General features: G+C 45.8%; 1 protein-coding gene across 27 annotated transcripts in view; it reads right to left on the bottom strand.

Annotated features, from left to right (window-relative positions):
* The window catches only part of KALRN (kalirin RhoGEF kinase), a 650,068-nt gene that overhangs the window by 325,501 nt on the left and 304,717 nt on the right, over positions 1 to 19,850 (bottom strand). For all 27 annotated transcript variants that reach the window (XM_084871483.1, XM_084871457.1, XM_084871488.1 and 24 more), the window contains exon 10: positions 16,259 to 16,381. In XM_084871483.1, the coding sequence (XP_084727609.1) occupies positions 16,259 to 16,381 (123 nt within the window). The remainder of the gene's footprint in view (positions 1 to 16,258; positions 16,382 to 19,850) is intronic.

Genomic DNA, 19,850 nt, shown 5'->3' on the forward strand with positions numbered 1-19,850 from the left:
AAACCCAGGCTGACTGGGCATTTGCCTTGTGCCTCCTAAGGTGAATAAAGACGTCCATCCTGCTGAATCCTGGGCATCGCCTGGTCCTGCAGGAGGCTGCAAGAGCTCAGCTCCCTCTGCCCTGGACCTCCCTGGCTTTCCAGGTGGAATGAATCAGATGCGGTGGTTTGTTCCTGTCAGAATTTGGCAGGGAGCTTTCCTCCTGTTAAAAATTTATTCCAAACAAAATTGGTCCATGAAAATGCCTCCAGTTGCTCATTGGCAGAGGAAAAAAGGACACATAATCTGCTTGGTGGGTTGTTCTTGTTGGCGATTTGCGCTTGTTTTTCCATTTGTATAACCTACAGCCTGAAGCCCTTCCACTCAGGCTCTTAAGTGCTGGTTTACTCATCACCTGTCCCGGCTGCCTCATCTACCCACAAGTCCTCAGCGGCCTTGCCTTGCAGCCCGGGCACTCCTGGTTGGTGTCATCATCTTGAATGTCACAGCAAGGGGCACTTGCTCAGGAGCCCGTAGGGGTCCTGGAACTCACTGCCTACCTGAGACCTCACCTGGACCAGAGCTAAGCGCTGCAGCCTGGAACCTGACCAGAGCCCTATTCCAGGAGAAGATGGGACAGACATGAAGAAAAAAGAGGAGGACAAGGAGAGAAGGAAGAAGGTAGGAAGAAGAGGAGAAAAGAGGCTCCAAAAGTTACTGTTTTGAAGTGCTCACCACCACCATGTCCAACGTGAGCCAGTTTGAGGGGCCCAGAGGTCTCTTATTAGGGGGGAACTGGAAAGGCTTGGGAGGTCACTGTGCTCTCCCATTTTCTGAAGCTTTCTCTTGGGAAAAGATCCTGAATGCTCGGCTTCAACCCAACCCTGTTTGCAATACGTATTTTGCTTCTTCTTACCCACTTATGATAGCACTTCCTTTTAATAGCCTATAAGTTACTAGAATCGGACAAGAGAGTAAGAATTCTAAAGACTTCACAAGCAAAAATAACTAGCATTGTAGATATATCTCTAGTACCATGGATATATCATTAAGTGAAAAAGCTGGTGAATAATAGACATATACATATTGAGAAATATCTGGAAAGCATTGGCAACTGTTACACCAACAGCTGAGTGGGTGGATTATTTTGGGGTTTTTTGCTCATCTGCACTTCTATATTGATGTGCATAGTTTTATAATTGAAATTTTGAAAAAGAAACTTCATTTGGAAAAAAATAGAAACGAGAGTTGAATAAGCTCTGCGTTTCCCCATTACTCTGGAATGTATGTGAGCTAGAAGCGTGGGCTCTTGGGTCAGACTGCCTGGGTTCAAATCTTGCTTCCTGCACTTGAATGATCCTCTCTAGGACTGACTTTTCATCTAAAAAGTGAGGATAATATTGAAACCTACACTGTAGAGGTATTTCAAGAATTAAAAGAGATATTTCTTCTAAAGGTATATACAAAATAAATGGCAGTTATTATTACTTGTTCTTGTTTTCCTTTACAGCACAGGTTTAAAACCTTGCAGATATTTCTCAAAACATTCCTATCCTGGATAAATATTTTCATTGTGGAATCTGCATACATTCCCATGCATGAACATCTATCACATGCTCCCTCTTGCTTCAGCTGAGACAGTGCTGGCTTCCACAGCACAGCACACGCCCGCGCCATCCAGCTCCTAATGTGTCACAGAAATGAGAGAAGGAGGGAAGAGATGGGAAGTCGATTTGGCTTCTCTCAATCGGGGCAGGTTGACCTGTGTGGAAACTAATTATTGGAAGACATGGTAATCGATGGTTTGCTTTCAGAATCAATACTGGGCCGACGAGAAAGCTTTTCTCTGCAACAGCTTCCCTGATTCCTTTATCAACCATGCCAATGCTCTCCCTCCGAAAGTAGCTTTATTCTTCCCATCTGCAGGCATTCTCACTGTAAGTACGTTGTCACTCTGTGAAGCTAGTGGTCAGACAGCTGTACCCTCTGAGGAGGCCTGCTGAGTCGAGTCCTTTAGGAGGGAGAGCGCTCTCACTCGGTGTCCAGGCTCTCTCCCTCCTTCTCCTTTCCCTGGGGCTCCACGGCAGGCCCAGCTCCAGTTCAGTTCCCATGGGCAGCCAATCCAACCCTGCCCTGCTGCCCATGTTTGCTAACCAGATTCCTGTCCCATCCCTAAGAGCCAGCCTTTTCTTCCCTGGTGTCCCAGCAACCCTGGCCCTGATTGGCAGCCCAGTGGCTAGAGCCCTGCGATCTGTTAAGAGCCTTCCCAAGGCAAACTACCCTCTCCTTGGCTCTGTGAACACATCGGTTCTTGGATGCCCAGAGCTAGGTACCCCCAACCACTCTCCTCCGGGTAGGACAAAGCATTACTCTGTTGCCTTTGTTTGGTGCTGACCACCTCTCCCATAATGCTCAACCTGAGGGCCACGCTTATCAGAACCTGTAACTGATCTGTCCTCTTGGCATACGACCCATCTCAGACAGGCCCACTCTTTCCAACATATAAACAGACCACACCAAGCTGTGTCTTGAGAGATGGTAGCAGACTTGATAGCCTAGCCTGCAGGGCAAGATGCTTAGAATTACTCCATCACCATTACCACGGTTACCTCTGCTGCCACAGAGCCCATTCATCAGGCACCTCCAATAAACCAAAATCCCTATTAGGCCTGTTCTATATGTTATTTATAATCCTCATATCACCCTTCAGCACAGGTGTCACTATCTCCATTTTAGAGTGGACCTGAAGCTCAGGGAAACTAAGTGACTGTCACAAACCTCAGGCCAATAAAAAGAAAGACCAGACTGACTGTAGACCATATGCCTAATATGGTCAGAATGTCTGAGGGGAATGTCTCAAATAGGCTGTGGAGCTATCCAGGGGAATGTATTTGGAAATTATGAGGTTTCGTTAATGATAATCTGGTCTCAGCAAAAGGTAAAAGAAAAGAGACAAAAATAATGTGCTGGGCTGGCCAAGTGTAGTCTACCATTTTGTGCTAGGAAATGGAAAGAAGACTCAGGCAAGATATTGGCCAAATTAATTGTTAAATAGGCCAAGATCCAGCAGAGAGCAGAGCCAAGTGTCACCAACTGTGGGTCCTTATGTTTCAGATGAGCGAGAGGACAGGGAGAGGAAGGTAAAGGCTCCTGGAGTCACATGGATCTTTTGGATTAAAAAGCTGTCATAAAGATTCATGAAGGTGACCCCTGAGTATACCAAGGGAAGTCTCCAACAGAAGAGGGGAAGGGGTGTCACTTAGTGGCCCTGTGGCCATTGTGCTAACATGTAGCTGTCTGAGGGATTACCCAGATCCACACTTAGAAAGATCACACTAGTTCTGGCCTGATCCTAGAGACATCCAAAGTTCTCGTGAGTTAAGGGACTCTATGGCAAGGTGGTTGAGAGCCTGGGCTCTGGAGCCAGACTACTGGGTTAGAATCCCAGCTCTGCACTTACTTGTTCTGCCAAATCAAGTTAGCTCTCCAACCTTTTTGCCTCAGATTCCTTATCTGTAAGTGAGAATTAGAAATATGTAACTCATGGGATGTTATGAGAATTGAGTTAACATAAGAATAGAAAGTACTCAGTAAGTGTTATTGCTACTGTTATCATTATTGCTGTTATTAGGGTCTCCCTTGCAGGGAGAAGGAAAAGAGCCTATCAATGAATGTGGCCTATTGGATAAATAGCATGACTAAATGAGTTGTCTTGGACTCAAAATCAATATACTGAACATAAAATCAACATGCTCCTTTTCTTAATTTACTTTTTTGTTTTGTTATTGCCTTTAAGATTCCTTTTTAAAAAGCCAATCTTATTCACCTTAACAAAGGAGGATTTCTGAAAGGGAACAAGAACACCACACTTCAGCCACCAGAGGGAGAGGATTAACCTTCCCCCCCTTCCCCCCACACCCTCCCCTGGCCTCGTGTACCTAACAGATACTGTGGGTTTTTTGTTTTTTTTAAAATATATTTTATTGATATTTTACAGAGAGAAGGAAGGGAGAGAGATAGAGAGCTAGAAACGTCGATGAGAGAGAAGCATCGACCAGCTGCCTCCTGCACACCCCCCACTGGGGATGTGCCCGCAACCGATGTACATGCCCTTGACCGGAATCGAACCTGGGACCCCTCAGTCTGCAGACCGACACTCTACCACTGAGCCAAACCAGTTTCGGCAATTAGTTTTATTTATTTATTTATTTATTTATTTATTTATTTATTTATTTATTAAAAAATACAGAAGAGTCAAAGAACTCACTCAAATTTTGACTCTAAGATGCCTCTTGCCTAGGGCCAGATCCTGGGCTGGAGCTGTCTAGGCTAACTCTCCTGCAGTGCAGTCTCTAGTTCTATCAGGATAGCTCTCAGTTAGGTCCCAGGTTATACAATATGATTCTGGGGCCAGTGCTTTTAGGAATATCCATCTCTCCTCCATTTATTGTTTTCAGATCTGGAAGGGAGTGTAGAGATCATCTATCCTGAAATACACTCAACAAAGGAATCCCCTCTATACCATTCATTCCTTTATTTTTCAAATGCTAATCACCTGTGGGCTCATCATTCTAGAAACTTGGATAAAAAGACTAACAAAAATAAATTCCGGCTCTAAGAAAGGTAACAGTCCAGTTGAGTAGTGAGGTTAGCATACAATTGATGACACCATGTAATAATTACTACCCTGATAGGGATGTAACCTAGAAAATTGGCAATCAATCCAAACCATGGAAGCCACTGAAGGCTTCCTGGAAGAGGTGATACTTGAGATGAATGTTTAAAGATGAATAGAGCCCTAGCTGGTTTGGTTTAGTGGATAGATTGTCAGCCTGCGGACTAATGGGTCCTAGGTTCGATTCCAGTCAAGGGCACATGCCTGGGTTGTGGGCTCAGTCCCTAGTGGGCATAATACAGGAGGCATCCAATCAATGATTCTCTCTCATCATTGATGTTTTTATCTTTCTCTCCCTCTCCTTTCCTCTCTGAAATTAATAAAAAATATATTTTAAAAAGAGATGAATAGAAGTTGGTTAGGAGTGGACAGAGTTAAATAGGTGGGAAGGGTTACAGAGGAGCTAGCACTGACACTTGAGAGCATGGCATGCTCAGGTCACCTCTGGGACAGCTGGCCTGTAAGGGGGGTAAGGGGAGCATAGGAGAAGTAAAAAGTAAAACCGGAGAAGGCAGTCGCCAGATCATTAAAGGTATGTGATATCAAGAGTTTGAACTTTATCCAGGTGGGAAGCCATCTGTGGGATGGATTTACTAAGGAGACCATGACTGGAGTCAGGGAAAACAGGAAGCTATTATGATAATCCAAGCAAGAGGAAAATCAGAGTCTGATCTAAGGCTGTGATAGTGGAGATAGAGGGAAAGGAACATATTAGAAGGTAGTATCTGTAGGACTTTGGGGTGGACTCATGAGGGTGAGAGCAAGAAGGGAATCAAGAATTACTCCCAAGTTTCTGGCTGGAGCAACTGAATACATAGTTGGTGTCCTTCACTGGCATAGGGAATACAAGAGAAAGAACTCACTGGGAAGGGGTGGAAGAAAAGAAAATAAGTTTTGGACATACTGGGTTTGAGAACCCTCTGAGAAATCTAAGTGGGGGTATCCAGAAAGCCAAGGGGTTTATGAACAGGGAGCTCAGGGGTAAGATCAGAGACGACACACAGATATGGGAGCCATCAGCCTGGGAAAGAATATAAAACCATGCTGGCAGTGTAAAGTGATAGGAGAAGATTGGAGGAGAAAGGGAGAAGGATGTCAGAAGGACCACACAGAAAGACATAAGAAATCAAGAGCATGGTATCATGGAAGTCTTGGTAGAAGAGAACTTAATAAAAAGAAGAGCTGGTCACCAGGGTCAACTGCTTCGGAAAGACCAATTAATATCTGAAAAGTGTCCTTTGGATTTAACAACACAATGGATCAGGTGGAGACGTGGATAAGATTAACCTTGGGGAGGATCCAAGATGGCTGCTCGGGTATACACCTAGCCGCAGCAGCTCACAACAATTTCAAGGGAATACAACTAAAATGTAGAGTGGACATTGCCCAGAGCCACAGGTAGTCGACTGACTGAAAACTCTACAATAGGAAGGAGGGAGAAAACCAGAAGGAAAATCAGAGGAGCTGAAAAAAAGCCTAAGGTACAGAGACATGCGGCGTGCTCGCACGCACACGAGCGCGGAGAGGTCGCAGCCGGAGAGAAGGAGAGGGCTGGGTGCTGCCCGGCGTTCCCTAGCAGGAAGGAAATAGAACCCCCAGCCTGGGCTGAACCCCCGAACCGGCAGCGCTGAGCCCCAAGTTATGGGCCAGACCCTGGGGACCCAGGCTCCGGCAGGGGGAGACAATCCCGGGGGACGGCGAAAGGCGGGGCCCCCGGAGTCGCGCGCACATGGCGCGCAGAGGACTGAATGTTGACTCTGATGCTGGATTACCCTAGCCGGAAGAAACAAAGCCTCCGGCGGCAGCTCTGAGCCTCAGTCCAGACCGCCCCGAACTCCAGGTCTGGGCCAGTCCCTAGGGACCCAGGCTCGGGCAGGGGGAGACGGAGCTGTGAGGTGGAGCTGTGAGGTGGAGTCCTGGGAGCGCGGCGAAAGGCCGAGCCCCCGGAGTCGCGCACACTGTGCGCAGAGGACAGTCTGTTGACTCTGATCCTGGACTCCCCTAGTGGGAGGGAGAAAGAAAGCTCCAGACTGGAGGAACGCGACGAGGAGCAGGAGCCCCTGCCGGACACCGGCCAGCCGGCTGGAGCCAGGCGACGGGGCCCCCAGGGGGGCGGGGGTGCCCCTGAGCCTTCGACTGCTGAGCACGGGCAACGGAGCCAAGGACGGGGGCTGCTTCCTGGGCGGCGCCGACCCCGGCAACAGGCTGGAGCAGTGCGGGAGCCCGTGGAGAACAAAGGGGTGCCACAGGCCAACCTGCTGAGCTCCCAGGACAAGGAGGAAGAAACCAAAGAAGTTCTCAATGTGAAGAAATCAAGTGAGAGCAAATGATAGTAAAATTACTTAAGAAAGAATACAAAGAAGATCTTGAAAAATCAAAGACTAAGTCAGAACTCAACGCACCAGCCAACATTGCAACATAAATGCGTTTTGTTTTTTTTTTAAAAAAAAGAAAAAAAAGAGGAGAAAAAAGGGACAGAATGTTGGAACAGCGGCGACCAGGCCTAGAGTGGCCAGGCACAAGGCAGTGGCAGCTGGGCCCGGAGCAGCAGTGGCCAGGCCCCAGAGCAGCAGCAGCCAGAACAAGAGCATCAACGGCCAGCACTGGAGCAGCCAGACCTGGGGCAGTGGCAGCCAGGCCTGAGGCAGAGGCGGCCAAGCCGAGGGTGGCCAGTCCAGGAACACCCAGACACAGAGTGGCTGGGCCCGGAGAAGCCGGGCCCAGAGCAGCCGGGTTGGGAGCAGCCAGGCCCAGAACAGCAGTAGCCAAGCACGGAGCATCCAGGCTGGGAGCGGCCAGGCTCAGAGCAGCCGGGTCGGGTGCGGCCAGGCCCGGAGCAGCGGCTGCCAGGCTGGGAGCGGCCAGGCCCGGAGCAGCTGGGTCTGGTGTGGCCAGGCCTGGAGCAGCGGCTGCCAGGATAGGAGCGGCCAGGCCCAGAGCAACAGCTGCCAGGCTGAGAGCGGCCAGGCCCGGAGCAGCCGGGTCTGGTGCGGCCAGGCCCAGAGCAGCGGCTGCCAGGCTGGGAGCGGCCAGGCCCGGAGCAGCCGGGTCTGGTGCGGCCAGGCCAGGAGCAGCGGCTGCCAGGCTGGGAGCGGCCAGGCCCGGAGCAGCCGGGTCTGGTGCGGCCAGGCCCGGAGCAGCGGCTGCCAGGCTGGGAGCGGCCAGGCCCGGAGCAGCCGGGTCTGGTGCGGCCAGGCCCGGAGCAGCGGCTGCCGGGCTGGGAGCGGCCAGGCCCGGAGCGGCCGGGACCGGAGCAACCGGGCCCAGAGCAGCCGGGTCGGGTGCGGCCAGGCCTGTAGCAGCAACAGCCAAGTCCAGAGCAACTAGGTCGGGAGCAGCAGTGACCAGACCCGGAGCAGCTGGTTGTGGAACGAACCAGAGCAACAGAGGCCAGGCCCGGAGCAGCCAGGCCCGAAACAGCTCGCTCCTCGCCTGTACCTGCCCACGGCTGCCTCTCAGTCATGGCTGGAAACTTTTGCGGGAACTTGAGGGTCTGCTGAATCAAGTGATGAAGGCTTAGATCTGGATGTGTTGAGTTAGTATAGCGCTGGGGTGTTGATCTGTGAGTGCCTTGGGTGGGGCCTGGATGAGGCTGGTTGACCTATTTGAAAATGTCTTTTGTGTGAAGTGTATCATTGGGCATGTGGAGGTATTATTGATATGATAAAATGCTAAGTAACAGATTTACTATCTGAAAAGGGATTTACTATCGGGGAAAGGGAGGGAGGAAGAGACTGAACATAAACTGTGCACCTATGGATGAGGACAATGGGGGATGGGGAGGGGGCAGAGGTGGGGTGGGAACCTGGTGGAGGGGGGAAGAAATGAGGAACCTGTATAATAATATGAACAATAAAGATTGATTTAAAAAAAAAAAAAAAAAGATTAACCTTGGTTAGCCAGAGGAAACAGAAGGCAAGTGGCAGGGGTCAAGGGCATCCAGGAGGTAAGGAAGTAGAGGTCTTGAGAACTTGATCTATGAAAAGAAGGAGAAACAGGAAAACGGGGCCCCAAAAAGTTAGTCTTGGTTTCTTTTTTCTTTCTCTGTTTTTAAGATGGAAAAGACGTGCAGAAGTTTATATTCTAAGGAAAAAGGGGTTGCCTCTACTGGAGAAACCTCCTGTGATAAGAATCACATTACATGGCTACACATTTCAAAAAGCAATTGTGGGTTAGACGTGATACCTAAAATAAGCTAAAAATTGGCTCACGATATACCTTCCAAACGTATCTCTTCTACAGGCAGCTGTCAACTCTCAAACCCACTCCCCTGCCTACAATTTAAAAAATTATTTATTCAGCCAAAACTGGTTTGGCTCAGTGGTAGAGCATCGGTCTGCGGACTGAAAGGTCCCAGGTTCGATTCCAGTCAAGGGCATGTACATTGGTTGCGGGCACATCCCCAGTGGGGGGTGTGCAAGAGGCAGCTGGTCGATGTTTCTCTCTCATCGACGTTTCTAGCTCTCTATCTCTCTCCCTTCCTCTCTGTAAAAAATCAATGAAATATATTTTAAAAAATTATTTATTCAGAACTGAACATATCCAGTGGCTCAACTTCACTATCTTGGCAACTTTCCAATAATCACAGGATGGTTTGTCAAGATCCTTTTGAAAATATATTTTCTAGAATTAGGCACAATATTCTACATGTGATCTAAATAGCCAGTATATAGAGAAATTCTTATCCTTCTGGTTTACAGGTTACATTTTACTTTATCTTACTACTCAAAAGCCTTTAATATTCCCTTTTGCTCTGAGAGTGATATCTAAACCCTTTCAATGAAGTGTCAAGGTTCTTGAGAGACAACCTACACTCAGGCTTTGCTACAATGATTCCCTCTCTACCATGTAGAACCTTTTGCTCTTAGCGGCTTATTTTATTTACAGTGTCACAAAATTTATAGGAGATGCCATGAAAATTTGAGAACTCTCATCACCACCATGTTTTTCCTTGACCCAGAACTGAAATCACATTCTCATCTTCCATATCCTCCATCTGACGGAACAGACAACAGTCTTCTCCAGTAAATACCAGAGCTTCTGTTTTGCTCTCCTTTCATCTCTATTATTTCTCCATATCTTTCAATAACCTCAGGTCTGTAGCTCTCACATGGATGTGAGCCTTTATGATGTACTTTCACCCTCCTATTAGAGTCCTTTAGACAAAACATACTCTTCTATTACCACTTCATTTCTACTTATGAGCTCTATATTATACTTATCTTCTTGTGTTAAAATATCTTACCTGTTACACATGCCTTTTGTTGATATAAGAGAGGCTATAAATATTGTTTGCAATCTATATTCTTGGCATTTCATTTAAAGCCAGGGTGATGATCTAAGGCAATGGTTGGCAAACTGAGGCTCTCGAGCCACATGCAGCTCTTTGGCCCCTTGAGTGTGGCTCTTTCACAAAATACCACTTCTATTTTGAAGAAGTGGCATCAGAAGTTTAAGTTTAAAATTTGGCTCTCAAAAGAAATTTCAATCGTTGTACAGTTTGGTATTTGGCTCTGTTGACTAATGAGTTTGCTGACCATGGATCTAAGGGAATTGACGCAAAGTGCTTTTTAAGTCACCTGGTGCCTCACACAGCTGGTTGTGGCTTTACTGGGATAATTTCCTCATTCCACTTCAAAATTCCCTAAATCCTCCTAGATAGGTCAACAGGTTTTCTGCCAAATCAGATCCTCTCCGATCTTTATAGGATGCACTCTGTCCCTTGTCAGAAGTTCATTGTCCTAGTTCTGTAGGACACAGTCCAGAAAAAACATTTTAAAACGCCATCAGTGTCGGCAGCCACTTGTTCTCAAAGCCTCCCTTCTTTTGATAGTCATTGCCATCACATGAAACAAGACATAAAAACACCACCTGTGCTTTCAGATCTTTCTTTTGGCTACCCAGAACTTCAAAGTCATAAGGAATGCAGTCCCAAATAATTCCTGAGTGTGCCGTTCATTTCACACACTGGATTTGAGAATCTTCTGAGAAGCAGCCAATTCATGGTCGTGGTACAAGGTGCTCGGCAAGCTCTCTATAATATCTTGGATATTGGCTCTGACTCCCTCTCAATTTTCCACATCAAAACCATGGTTTGGAGTTACCATGATGGGAAACAATGTCTGCCTGTGTCCGCAGAGGGGCTGTCCGAAAGCCATCTGCGGGAACAGTGCTGCACAAGATCCAAAGGCGAAGACTGCCCTTCGTTTTTCTGTGTTTCACATACCTCCACTTGCCCACTTGATGACATTAATTTCTCTGCATATTCCTGGCTTCCTTCCTCACTATATTTTTTTATCCTGCTTAAGAGACTTTCATCCCCTCAAAGAAGCTGGAGTGTGAAAAAGCATCTATTTAGGCTCTTTTCCTTCTGCTTGCGTTTGCAGCTGCTATAAGTGGTCTCGGGCATGAAAAGGAAGACGCAACTTATTCCAAAGGTCACCACGCCACCCCCGAGGCAGGTGTATGCACTGGATTGCCAAATGTTTTCCTTCCATTTTTGCCTATTTTGACCCCAAGAGTCAGAATGAAAAAAAAAAATTTTATGTGTGTTCTTGTCAAGTTTGAGGAAAAAAGCTAGGTTCAGATAGAGAAATAACTAACCAGAGGTTATTGAATGAAGTACTTATTCGTGACTATGTTTTTATATTTCTTAAACATCTTTTCTTTAAATGGCCTGTTTTATTCCAAAAAAAATGTTACACTAATGCTACTTACTATGCTTAGCTGCTTAATTGGGATTTGAGACATTGGATAATATATATTTGAATGTAAATGCTTGGTAATTTTTGACTAAGCTGGCTTACAGAAAGTCTGGCATTTCAGATAATGAGGTGATAAATCAGACCACTAATAGAGAATGCCTAGCGGCTCTCTCATCCACAGGCCCCGGAGTGCTTTCCCTCTAAGTCACAGCAAATATCTTGGGGAAAAGGAACAGTATGGGATCCCATTCTACCTCCTGGGCAGATAGGAGCACATCTCTCCCCTGACAGCTATGCTACTGTAGGCAGCAACTTCATCTTATACTTGTTTGTACTCCTGATGATGCCTAACATGCCAAAAATGTATACAGAAATATAGTAATATAGTAAGTTACCTTTTACCCATATCATTTGATGAGTTTATGGACAACTTGAGTCAAGTATTTAGCAGAACCAGGAGGGGTTCCCACTGGTGCCAAGATCTTCTATTCGAGCACAGAAAACCTCAGTAACTTGGATGAAGAAAGACCCAGAGACAGACCTTGGGTGCATCCCCTGGCCTGGACCCTCACCACCTGCCAGTCAGGAGCTTCCTCGGTCAGCTTATTGTGTGACTGGTCCTCTCTTCCTGCCCTTCAGCTTCTTGTAGGCTATTCAGAGAGTGCCCTCTACAGGATGAACTGAGGACTCATAAGTACTTAATTCATTTCCTTCAAATGACAGGTGTTCAAGAGCTAATAAGCACAAAATTTAAGTTAAAGTTTAACGAGAGATAATGGATTGCTACATTTATTCTTCACAGCTACCATTTATATTTATTTTAATAACTGCCTTAAATGTCTTTACCCTAAAGGGTAACCAATGGTGAGAATCACGGGTGCATCTTGCCCCATCTGTCTCAGAGTGGAGACGGATGTGTTCCATGGCTCTCTCCTATACCTTGCCCTCCCCCTGCATAGCATCTCTGCCCGAGGGCTGGTCCTTCTTGCAGAGGGAAATTTCCAGGAGCAGAAACACATGCCTACAGCTCTTCCTGCTTTGATTCAAGTCCATTTTTTAAAACCTGAAAACAGAGAATGGGAGCTCAGCGTTCCTTTCTCATGTCAGCCTGGGATCAAATAATCATAGAATCAGAAGGCGGAAAGCGGTTCCTTCACTAAACCATGATCCTCCACAGGACCACTGAGGAGTGATGCCCCAGCCTTCTACTTCACACCACGTGACACCCTTCATGACCATATCTCATACCAGCACTCCAAAAACAACAAGAAACAAGCTTCTCCACCATCACTTAGTGTCACTGATCTCTGACTAACTCAAGAATTATCCAATTCCTAGTTAGATCCACTCCTCTCCTCCAGAGGTGCTTACCTGACTGAGAACAGAAGTCAGAGAGAAAGAGAGCACCCTTTCCTGCCTGGATCTCCCCCTTCCTCACCACCTGAGCATGATGATCACATGCCCAGAACAAGGCAGGGTGGAGGCAGGCAGCTACCAATGGTTATCTGCCTTTGCTGTGGTCATAATTGTTCTTCCCAAGTGGACTGCCAATTCCAAAATGCTGGGCAGCCCCACTGCCCACTCCCTCCCAACGAGTGGGAACAACACAGGATAGATTTATAGACTCCAGTACTCGCCCATCTCTAGAGCCCTACAAACATCACAGTGCAGCCACCTCATGGCCCCTGGCTTAGGTTTTCCACAGCTGCTATTCCTCTTCCCAGAGCAAATATTCCTCCTAAAAGCAGAGCCTTGGGGAAGGTAGAACCCTTTCTGCTTTCTCACTGTCTTATCAGAACCAGAGGCAGAGAGAAGTGCGTTATACTAAGAGATTACTTATTGTAATGCATGTCGAATGGGATGGCCACAGCAGCCCCCTCTCCCATTCTTGCTTTTTGCTCTGCATTTTTCATGAGCAAACGGGTACTCAGAAACGAATTTATACCCAGTTCCTATACCTCAAAAAGAGGGACAGCATGGAGTTAGGTAAGAACATGACTGTGGAGTCAGACAGACCTGGGTTTGAATCCCAGTAGAACCCCTACCAAGCCAGATGACCTGAGCACACTGAGAACTTCCTGAGTCTTAGTGTCTCTTCCATAAACAAGGCCAATACCATCTGTCAGTCAGGACTGGTGGGATATAAAATACATAATGGAAACAAAAACTTTAAAAAGTGTGTCCATTCTTTCTCTAGCATGAATGTAAGTTAATGAGTGTCTAGTACTACGTGAAAGGCATTGTCTCATGTGAAAGGCATATCAGGCCCCAGTGAGAAGGCAAAGGGGCAATTGGGAGAAATGGGGTTAACGTAGGGGTGGCTGCCAGACATGCTTGGTGGTAAAAAATAACAACACAAAAACATAAATGATAGCTCCTTTATGATCCTGTATGTAACCAAGGTTGTCATTACCTCTGAGGCTGCAGCAGGAAGGGAGCAGAAGGGATGGGCTGGGTCATGGCTGGAGTGGCTCTGAGGATGTCCTCCCTAAGTGAAGAGAGGCCAACACACAAGACAGCCAAAAGCTAAGAGCCTCAAAGCTCTGGAATGGCTCCATTCCAAAGGATTAGCCCAGGTTCCACACCCCATTCTCAGCAGACAGCGAGTCCCAATGGCCTTCTCCCATCCTTTGCCCCTAGCAGATGGAGAGACACCCAGAATGCCTGGCCACCCAGATATTTTGGATCTGTGCTACATCTTGTCCACAAAGGCACACTGGCCCTGTGTCTATACTACACTGGCATAGTCCAGCTAGTTCTGAAGAAGGTCCTTGTGTAGCTACGAGGCTTCTTTTTGTGGTGGAGGTGGCCAGTGGAGGTGATAAAATATATATAATACAAAGCTTGTCAAGTACAGTGGCATTAAGTAGATTCACATTGTTGTGCAACCATCACTACCATCTAGCCGCAGAAGTCTTTATTTTGCAAAACTGAAAGTCTGTGCCTATTAAATAATAACTCCCCATTCCTTTTCTGCCAGTTCTCTCCCATTCTTTGCCCCATGACAGACTAGAAAGGCATCCAGAAGGCAACTGGCATCCTACCTTCTGTCTCAATGAGCTTGACTATTCAATAAATTTGACTACTTCACATAACTGGACTCATACAATATTTATCCTTTTGTGACTGACTTATTCAACATAGCATATTATACTCAAGTTCACCCATGTTGTAGGATCCTTCTTTAAGGCTGAATAATATTCCATTATATATATCACATTTGGTTTATCTATTCATCCATCAATGGACACTAGAATACTTTTGGCTACTGTGAATAACACTACTATGAAAATGGGTATACAAATGCTTTTCACTCCCCACCTTTTATTTTTATTTAAAAAAAATATATTTTATTAATTCTTTACAGAGAGGAAGGGAGAGGGATAGAGAGTTAGAAACATCTATGAGAGAGAAACTGCCTCCTGCACACTCTCTACTGGGCATGTGCCCGCAACCAAGGTGTATGTCCTTGACTGGAATCGAACCTGGGATCCTTGAGTCTGCAGGCCGACAATCTATCCACTGAGCCAAACCAGTTCGGGCATCACTTCCCACCTTTTAATTCTTTTGGGTATATACCCAGAAGTGGGATTATTGAATCACAGATAATTCTATGTTTGGTTTATTTTAGTTTCACAGTGGCTGCACCATTTTACATTCCCACCAGCAGTGCACAACTGTGAGACTTCATTCCGCAGGTTGGGTCTCATCTACCTTCATGCACCAGGTCTACGTCGCTGCTGATACGATCTTTCTGGCTCCTGCCGGGCCTCCCACTTTTCAGCATACACTTGCAGCTCCCCTCAAGATGGGTATGCTCCCACTGCTTTCCTGTGCTCCAGAAGATTCCTTCGGTTCTTGGCCCTCTCCTTTTGCACCACAGGCTATATCTGTTTGGGGCTGGTGGCCTCCCTGGGTAAGGGATGGGGCTTTGCATAATGCCCAGCATGCTGCCCACACTCAGGAGTGGCCACATGGTGGGATCGGCACCAGCCCTGGGTCAGCTGTGATGTGGAAACCCAGCTTTGTGATCCGTACTGCTCCCAAGCACCCATCCCTCTGTCCCACACTGATTCCCTTCCCAGCTGCCCCTTCCCTCCCTGATTCTGAAGTCTTATTTTCCCCTGCAACCGATCACACCTGACCACGCATTTCATCTGGAAGATGGAGATTGTGAGGATCCACTTGGAATTTTCCCAGAAGAGAACTACAAGGGAGTTAAAATAAAGTCTTGGGGGTGGAGCCTCAGAACAAAAGCCCTCTTATATCACTCCACCATTGAGACAAGCAGTTAAGGTCTCTCATACAGCCTCTCTGGGCAAATTAGAAAGCAGTGCCCTTTTTTTTGGAACAGGTATGCAGCTCAGCTAAAAGGCTGAATATTGTGCAAATTACAGACTAAATACTGTGCCAGTGATAAAAGGCACTTTCTGTGGGCACATTCAGTCTTGGTGCACGGCGAGGTGACCAGGTGCCATCTCTTCCTCTCTAGGTCTTGGAAGGCACACAGCTTTAGAAACTGAGCGGCCACTGATTTTTAGCTCCACTTGACTGCAGTGACAACCACAAGGGTGGTTTTGGGCTCTTGATGGTCCTAACTTCATTCCTTCCTGCCATCAGTACCTTGTAGGTGTGGCATTTACATATCATGCCACAGAATGATTTTCTTTGAAGACTGTGAACTGAGGGCCTATTTACCACTCATGTAGGGCCCCAAGAGCAGACAAAGCTCTCCTTGCATCAGGCAGAACGGCAGCCCAGAAGCCATAGGCTATCAACCAACATGCCTCCCTAGAAACCAAAGTCACAGGCTTGGTCTCTCTCACCCAGCTCCACACACACACACACACACACACACACACACACACACACACACCTACAACTGTGCTCAGCATCTTACCTGAGCCACCTCTTCAAAGTCATCATGCCGCTTCTGCAGGGCTCGGGCTCGATGCAGGGACTTCCCAACTCCTGTGTGTTTGCTGAGGAAGGCCTCACCATGGTTTTCAATCCAGTCCAACACCTGATCAGAGGAGTAAGACAGAAACAATGACTTTGGGGCAGAAGGAAAGACATGTGACAGCATTTACAACTGCTAACGTCCTAGAGTCCCCATCCCAATCAGAAGGCAGCAAGCAGTCCAGGTGGAAATGTTCAATCACCAGGGATTTCATCACAGCCATTGGCAATCCAACAGCCCCACCCTTAACTAAATTCAGCTCCTCCTTTTCTATCTCCAGAATATCACCTCATTACTTTTTCAGTTTTCTCAACCTTAATTCCTTTTTAAAAACAAGCTACAAAGACCATCAGGCACAGTTTAACGCCCTCTCTACCTTTATTCCAACCACATAAATTATCAAGTCAGGGCAGTTCCTTGGCTTTCTCTCTACCATAAAAATAGGCACAGCAGTGGCAACCAATTACAAACATGCTGCCTCCCTGTGCTCCTGGACTCGCCCAATCTTGGAAGTAAAGTCCAGAGCAGTTGGTTTCCAACTGGAGAGATGCTCAAGATAGCTAATCACCAGGACAACTGCCTCTCTGGCTTCTTTCCACCTCTCTCCCCCACTCAACATCAACCAACCAACTGACCAACCAAATAAATAAGGTCTTTGCAGCCTTAAGGCGTTTAGTATCTATGATTCTCTTGGGAAGCAGTGGCGACTCCATACTCTTCCAGACTTAAGACCAAATGATTCAAGACGTTTTCCTCAGTGTTTGGAGAAGCTGGAACAGAGGTGGCTGCCGCAGTAGAGACATGAGTGAGGGGGTGCTGAGGAAGTGAGAAAATATGTTGTGTTGAGGGGTACTTCACAAGGTGAGTGGAAACCCCTTATAAATATTGAAATGTAGGGAGGACCAAAGCCTTTAACCTCCCTTTTGCATTTGCTCAAGTGGCCCAACAAGAATGTGGGAGAAAGGAAGCAGTTCATTTTCTGTTTCTGAGAAGTTGACACTCAGTAAATCAGGCAGCTACTATGAAATCAGCTCGTGCAGACACACCTGTTTCATATCCAGCCCAAACTCAACTGAGCCCACTCTACTCCTACTATACTTACTACACTTTAACTGAACATTTGATTAATGATGAATTAGCCTTCTGAGATTTTAAAAGGACTTTTGGGAAAATGACAGATGAACTAGGCCTGTTTAAAAGGGTATTTTAATCCATTCCTCTGGTTCTTCTACAGATTTCCAAGCCTATGGCAAGCAGATAGATAAAATCATTTCATGGCTGCAGGCATAGGAGTTTCTGCTCTGCAGAATCCAGCCTTTGGCGTCACCCGCTCTGGCACCTGAGATAAATGAATGCCTGCAACTGTGCAAAGTACAAAGCCTTCAATGTCTTCAGTGACAGTGTCACCAAGCGCACAACAAGATGGTATTGAATAACATAAACTGATGAACACAGAGAAACATGGAACAGTCTGTCAAACCTCAGAGAGAAGGCAGGGAGGGGAGGGGGAGAGATCAACCAATGAACTCATATGTGTATATGCATAACCCATGAACACAGACAATAGGGTGGTGAAGACCGGGGGGGAGGAGGGGCGGTAGTCAGGGTAGGAGAGGTCAATGGGGGGAAAAGGGAACTTATGTAATACTTTCAACAATAAAAATTAAAAGAAAAAAGATGATATTGGTTCAGAGCAATGAACATGTGAATATAATAACGTGTTTGTTAAGTGGTTTAACAAACAACCACTTAATGAAGCCAGAGGTCAGGTAATTATCCATTAAAATGAAGGAAAAGTTTTTGTTTTTGTTTTTTAAATGCCTTTAAACATTGGATGCAGAGATTTTGGAGGCACATCTGCAAAAACTTTTCCTTTTTTTCGCAGTAGTAAATGAACTGTATTTTCACCTTCTGCAAACCCTGAAAGGCAGCATTGAAAGGAGCTCTAAATGTTCCTTTCTTGGAAGAAAGAAGAGCCTGTGCTTCCTTAGCATTATGTTCGGTGAAATTTCAACAGCAGAAAGACCAGGAGAGTGTATTTTTACTTGACTTGCAACAATTTGGCTCCACAATTCTCTATTATGAAGGGGAGGAGGAGCATCAGCATGCAAGGTCAAGGATAAATAGTTCAAGTCACAAAATTTCCCATCACACAGTTTTATAATGTATATGCATATCTAAACTTTTATTAATCCCCTTTTTAGAATGAATTGAAGCGTGGGGATAATTTTTATATACAAAAGAGCTGTCTTGCAGCCGTTCATGAAGGCTTCAGAATTTATGACAGATTTTCAGATAATGATTTCTTTCTTAATTTAGCTTTGCACAGTTAAGTGCCACTTGCTTGTCTCACACTGTTTTCATGAATTTTATTTTATTGCATTTCATGTTTTTAGCTCTAGCTTTAATAAAATCGGTTATTCTAAAGCACACTGGGTAAAGAAGAATGTTTTTCATCTACTAGTTTGGAAATGGTGAGCTTTTTTACTCGCTGGGAGTGATTTTACAACTTTTAAACTTTATTAAAAAGCAATTTGTTTCCTGTTTAAGTTCTCTTGCTTCGATTTATTTTCAGTTAGTGACAGTTAACTTAATTAGCTCTACCTTAACCACTTAAAAATCTATTTACTTCCCATTTGAGAGGCTTTCACTTAGTTTAAACATAACTTTGATTGCTCTGTGATGTTACATTGCCTCTGCTTCATCCAACTCCGGCCATTAGCACTGAAGCTGTGGGGAAACCTGGGCAACCTTAATGAGATTCAGGAACTGCATGGAAAACAATTTAATAGACAAAAAAGCAAGTGACTGAGGAAGTGAACAAAATTATTTCAGTAATACACAGACACCAAAAAAGTACCCAAGGATAGATAAGCACAATTGATATATGAGTTATTGTGTAACATGTCAATTTCTGGCTGTTCTGTATCAGTTCATTTAGAGCCAGCATATTTTGATGCACACATTTGGACCACATGCTCTCTTAACCCTGATTCCATGACCACAACCCTGGGAGTACAATCCAGCCTCCCACACAGAATGGGCAGCAGAGAAAGGCATCTCTGAAAAGTGCCTGGCGATTACATTACACACCATAAATTAATGTGCAGCCCTGGAAATCTGCACAGCCCTCAGACTCTGACCACCCAGACTCTGGACACCCAGACTCTGACCACCCCTGGTTGAAGAATACATTGTATTTCTAACCAAACGCTGGACCAACCGAAGTGTAGGTACCTATCAAGGCACCTCTTATTAGCTAGCCCTGTTTAACTCTCTCATCTACAATATAAGTTTAAATATCCAATTACCAACTGTAATCAGAATAGTAAAGAATTACACCTGTTGACAGCTTTGAGTTGTTATTTAAGTGTTCCCAATACAGAAGTTTTTTTTTAATCTTTTTGTTTTTGTGTAAGGACTCTTCAGGAAGCAGAGAAACACATGTGGATATGAAGATTCACACATTCAAACATATTTATTACTCTCACTGTGCCCTACACCTGAGCACAAGGACAGTCCGAGTACAGTG

The sequence above is a fragment of the Pipistrellus hanaki genome (assembly GCF_964339955.1).
Source record: "Pipistrellus hanaki genome assembly, chromosome: 2".
In the NCBI taxonomy this organism is placed as follows: Eukaryota; Metazoa; Chordata; class Mammalia; order Chiroptera; family Vespertilionidae; genus Pipistrellus; species Pipistrellus hanaki.